This window comes from Centroberyx gerrardi, chromosome 9, assembly GCF_048128805.1.
Source record: "Centroberyx gerrardi isolate f3 chromosome 9, fCenGer3.hap1.cur.20231027, whole genome shotgun sequence".
Lineage (NCBI taxonomy): Eukaryota > Metazoa > Chordata > Actinopteri > Beryciformes > Berycidae > Centroberyx > Centroberyx gerrardi.
The window spans coordinates 10574475-10580474 of NC_136005.1; the positions used below are offsets into that span (position 1 = coordinate 10574475).

The 6000-nt window shown below is 43.3% G+C and overlaps 1 protein-coding gene across 1 annotated transcript in view; it reads right to left on the reverse strand.

The window, feature by feature from the left end:
• agbl4 (AGBL carboxypeptidase 4) overlaps positions 1-6000 on the reverse strand; it is a 250051-nt gene that overhangs the window by 6341 nt on the left and 237710 nt on the right. Inside the window, exon 11 of the mRNA XM_071920501.2 lies at positions 1905-2067. Within this exon, the coding sequence (XP_071776602.1) occupies positions 1905-2067 (163 nt within the window). The remainder of the gene's footprint in view (positions 1-1904; positions 2068-6000) is intronic.

Below are 6000 nucleotides of genomic sequence, written 5' to 3' on the forward strand. Positions count from 1 at the left end.
CTCCCCCCCATATATACACACACACACACACACACACACACATGCACACATACACACACACACACACACACACTTTCCACAAAAACAAAAAGAAGGTCAAGCAAGTCCTCCCACCAGAGCAGAGTTCTGTACCGATTTCACCTTCAGAAGAAACGTCCCCCCTGTACAGAGACACTGTGACTCAAACCCTTGGTCATACGGACACACACACATGCACACACACACACACACACACACACACACACACACACACACACACACACACACACACACACACACACACATAAAGCGCAGAAGAAGAGAGAAACCTGACTTCTCCTATCTTATCTGGCCTCTCAACCCTGTGCCACGAACTCAAACGTAAACACTGGGCGGAATGTGTTATGTGTCGTTTGTTTAGCATAGCGGCCAGACAGCCGTCTCCTCAGTGTAAGGCTATCTGTTTGTTTGCGGCTGTGGTGTGCATGCTGTGTGCATGCATATGCCTGCATTTCCATTTGCAACGCACAACTCTTGTGATGTATAGAAGCGAAGACTTGACATGTCTCTGTGAGAAGAAATGAAGTGATGAGAGGGTGGAGGAGAGAAGACAACATGGGTTATGATTGTATTCTCTGTCTTTCACACACACACACAGCATACACCACACTCTAATATATACATCAATTTGTTTATGTCCTTCTTTTATTTTGTCTAACAGTGAAAAATAAAAAGAGGGAATTCCTGACAAAAGGCCTCATTGTTCACAGAATACACAGAAGATAAATATACACATTTGTTTGTGGCTATATCACTTCCTTCAACACTGTATTCTAAAACGTGACCATGAAGATTTCCTTTCAGTGCTCAATGTGTAGGTTTGGACTGACTGTCACTAACTTTCAAGTGAGTATGCATCGAGCATAGCCACATCTGTGGAAGGCAGACGGTGCCGGCTCTCGGCACTAGAGGGCACTAGGGCTGCGTCTGTAACCACCCTCCCCTCAACCTGAGGAATATGTGTACAGGAGTACGTACTTTTCATATGTAGGGTTCTTATCTGTCTCTCGAAATCTCTCTTCCTCCCTCTCCTCACTCACTCTATCGGTAGGATCAGAGCGGCATCGGCCAGCTCTCAGGAGCTCTTCAGCCCTGAGAAGGTCAGCTGAAGGAAAACTTCTCCCCATCTGGCTCTGTTAAGGCACCTGTGACCTTGAGTTCCTGTGTGGAGTGTGTCTGCGTGTGCGTGTGTGTGTGTGCATGTGTGCATGTGTGCATGTGTGCATGTGTGCAGTCAACAGAATCGTTTTGTTCCATTGTTCCATTGTTTATGGCAATAAAAGCCTCACATGTGCGCACACAGCGCTGCACGCACCAACACGCCCCTTTCTCCTCTCTCCTTTGTAAATGGAATCAATGGATGCAGCTATCACATCCCTATTCTGTCACTGCGCATCTGTCAGAACAAGGAGCGACAAAAGAGCAACATGGTTCTCTAGTGGCTACGCATGACCTGAGACATCTCCACACACACACACACACACACACACGCACGCATGCCACACAAATGCTAAAATAATGACTCCTCCAATGATTAGGAGATCGATAGGCCAGTGACTTGGCTGGAGCTTCAATGAGAGGTAGTTATTGCAGGGACAGCATGTGTGTGCGTGTGTGTGTGTGTGTGTATGTGCACATGTGTGTGTGTGTGTGTGTCTGTGTGTGTGTGTGAAATAAAAAAGAGAGAGGAGAAAATGAGAGAGACTCAGATAGACACTGGGTACACAATGGAACATTATTGCCGTTCTCCACACTCATTACTGAACCTTATCTGTTGCCTGGACACACACACACATGCACACACACACACACACACACACACACACACACAAACACCCACAGGTCACACAGGTGTTGAAGGATACATGTCTCCTCAGTGTAGGGCACAGGAGCGGTGCTGCCAGCCGTCATGTAGCTGTAGAAGGACACCTCCAGGGTGTAGCAGTAGGACGTGTCGTCAAGGAGACCGCCAAGGAAGCGTCTGCCGGTGCCGGCCTTCACCACGTCCCGGTTGAAGGACGTGTTGGACTATAGAGGAGTACACAGAAAAACATCCACATGTGAGGCATCAGGGTAGGCTGGTGGTTAGAGAGACGACTTGGGTTCAAGCCCTTCTGTCGGCAAGCATCCAGCCTGTTGAAGACACTGGAGTCTGTGGAGGGGAGCAAGAGAAACGAGGATTTCCCTATGGGGATTATTCCCGAATATGACCTGAATATACCTTTGCTTATATGCATCAGGGATACCGCAATAGAAAGTCTTACAAGTTTATTTTTCAAACTTTAGCAGTAGCTGGGGAAGGTTTCCCCACCAAAATTTTCCAACATAAAATGCTTTCTATAATCCTTAAACCTGGGTGGCATATGGTCTGTATGACTTGTCCCAGTTTGCATATTATTGTACTTCAAAAATGGCAGCATGATCTCCTTCTATGCCACAGTGGCCCCATTATTGCCTCCTCTGGTGGAGTGACAAAGTGACTGTCGTGTCCACGCGTCTGTTCGGACTTCATCACCTGAGCGCTGACGAGAGCAAGTGTTTTTTCCCCAGACGTCAAAGGTGGCAGTAATGCGTGAAGTACAGCAAAATGTGGCATAGAAGAAGAGCACGCTGCAATCTTTGAAGCATGGTAATATGCAAACAGAAACAAGTCATGCAAAGGCAAGATTTTTTTTTACTATATGTCAATTGGCAACCCAGCTATCATGAAAGAGTTTAAGGATTTCAGAAAGCATCTTATGCTGGAAAATGTATATCGGGAAACCTTGTCCAGCTAGTGCTAAAGTCTGAAGAGTAAACTTGTTGTAAGAAATTCTAGGTGTCAAGGTGTCCATGACCTCTATAAGTGAAGGTATACAGGTCATATTCGGGGCTAGGGGATCATTAAAGTATCATAATATGAACCGAAACACAACTTTTGATTTGTTTGTCTAAAAACACAACATAGTTCCTTGTTAGTACAGTACAGTGCTTGAGCATAAGTGCACAATAGTGTTTCTACAATATATGCTATTACTAAATAGCATTATATATATACTTATATACTTGTTCAGGCTGTTCAGGGTTTCCTCTGCTTATTAAAGGAGCCCAGTGAAGTGCCTTTTCTGATCACCTTAAAGAAAATGCGATCTCTTGGTTGTCATTCAAGATAACATATACATCTTTTCTTTTCATGTGACTTCCGGCCTTGATAATGAATTCCAAAAGCCTGAATTTTGCCCCAAAAGGCTGTAGTATTATCTCAGAGAGTCTTCATCCCCCTCCGCAAAGCCCAGCCCATGATGAACTCACCTAACTCTGCGTTCTGACTGCTACAGACCAAATCATTGAAAATGCATGGACTTCCAGAGATTTGTTTCTCAGTAGCTTGCAGTGGTAAGCCTCTACAGAAGCCAGGGAAAATTCTGAAGGGTAGCTTATTTTCGAATGGATTAACTTGATACAATGTCATTACAAAGATTGGTTGTAAATGGCTACAGCTGGAAAAAAAAAAACCCTTCCTGTCTATTTTTGGTTTCAGCATGTCAGCTATACTACAAAAATATGATGATGTCTTGGGAAGAGTGTGGAAAAGTTTCCATTCAATGTCACTCCACTCTGCTGCAGTGAGAGTTGCCTTGCTGAAATGCAGACTTGGCGGCCACCGGTGGGAGTTGGGCGTGATTGTGTTGTGCTGCGCTGCTGCTGTACTGGGCTTTAGGTTGTGCTGAATGGGCAGAGGGACAAAAGCACAGTGAGGGAGCTGACCCCTGGGCCAGCTGTCACACAAGCAACACACACACACACACACACACACACAACACGCAAACTTTCCTACAATAGCATTTTACCCATCCAGCATAGCGCATAACCTATAGACATTGACAATCAGTGACATTTCCATACATGTGTGGCTGGATGTCCGCCTGCCTGGCTTGTCTCTGTATCCAGGTTAGCGTTGAGTGTCAATGGGCAATAAAGGTTATTCTTTATGATGTGTGTAAGTGGCTCTGCTATGAAATGTCACCGTCACCGAGAGATGAAGGTCAATGGAAGTGACAGAAGGCTGGGAGGGAATGGCTAGGTGGATAATGTATGAAAAGGTGCATGTGTGTGGCTGGGTGGGGGTGCAGCACAGCAGATGATCGGGGCCCCCAGATGTTTCTCCCCAAGTGCTCCTGCATCTCCTCCATTCCTTTACACTCCTCTCCTCTCTTCAACTTTTTTCTTCTCGTCCCCCTCCCCTTCAGACTATATAATATATATATATAATGCTTCCTGTCCAAATGGTCCAGCTTCAGCCGAATGAGAGGGTGCTGAAGCAGAGCGCCTGCACTGTTCATACAGAATATCCTGGTCGACTTTTCGCACCCCTATGCTCCGTGCTAACCTCTACAGCATTTGCTTGCATTATTTCTCTTCTGTACATACAGTATGTATGCACATTCATATGAATCGTTACATATCTCTGGACACTTTTTTCTGACCCTCTGTAGACTTGTTAATGTGAATACATTTCGTCACATCATATGTATTCATACTGTATATATGCTGTAATTTCACATATTGTCTTTATTCATATTCTAATTTTTCCTATCATTTGTCATAAATTGCATATTGATATTTTTATAACTTATTTCATACCACACATATTTCATATTTTTTGGTACTGTAGTACTTCTGCTATTACTACAGCTATTTTGCACACCATTATTTCTGTGTAAAGCAATTTTTGAAAAGTGCTATACAAATAAAGGTTATTTTTATTATTATTATTATTATTATTATTAAAGTTTCACCTTATCTTACCCTCTCCTCTTTTCTACTCTTCATTCTTTTACTCTCTTCCGCTGTTTTCTCCTCTTCTATTTCCTACTCTCTGTTCTTTTCCTCTCCTCTTTCCAACTCTCCTCATTTCCTCTCCTCCCCTCTTCTCTCCTCTCATTATATATTCTGGTCAAGCTCAGAAATCTTTGTGAACAGCTGGAATATCCTCCTTTCTTCTGGCTCCCCCTCTGCCCCTAATAATATAACACCTCCTGTGTGTGTGTGTGTGTGTGTGTGTGTGTGTACATGTGTCACTTATGTGAGTATGTGTCTAAGCTGAGCATATTTAATGTATATATGCTAATTAATGCATACATGTACTCTGTGTGTTTAGCTATTTTTTTCTCACCTTATTTATTCTGGGAAAGTCGACTGGGCACGCCTGCTCTTTTCCAGCAACACGCTGCTTCAGCATTCACACAGTTACACACATTCACAACTGGAAGCTGCCCAGTACAACCACAGTCTTCCACTGTTTGCCTCTGAGCAGCGCAGCAGTTGGCGGTTAAAGGAAAATTGCAGTGTTATTGGATTTCTTGCTAATTTCCTGCATTCCCTTACTGTTTTACATCACTGTAGATTGATTTCCAGTGCTTTTATCACATTATGATATATTTGCTATTTCTCCCTCGTCTTAATTGTTTTTCAATGTAAATATTTTGAATTTTGAATATTTTAAATGCTGTCTAAATACTACATACTCCCAGTAAAGAAGAGGGTGCTAATTTTAAGCCGTAATTGTGCGAAATCTAGCTATATTTTCTATTTAATTTTACAGACTATGGCCTGTGGAGCGTCTTCCTTTGGTTTGTCTGTTGGCTTGAATGGGTTGTGATTGACAGAAGGCGGGCCCTAACCTAACCACAGAGAATATTATCTGTTGGATTAAAATTTATTGTGGCCATGAAAACGCAGAAATTGGACATGTAGTGACCTGGAAGCGGTATCTTGTCTGTTCTTGTTTACGAGCAGAGATCGGATTCCTGAATGCATGCATTCATATTAACAGAATTTCTTTCAAAATGTAAAAGCTGCAGCCTAATATTATCTGATGCATCTCATGCAACCTTGCAAAATGTGATTGGCGGCCTCTCTGCACAGTGATGGATTACCTCTATCGACAGAAGTCTCCAGTTGCTTTCTATGCCATTTGGA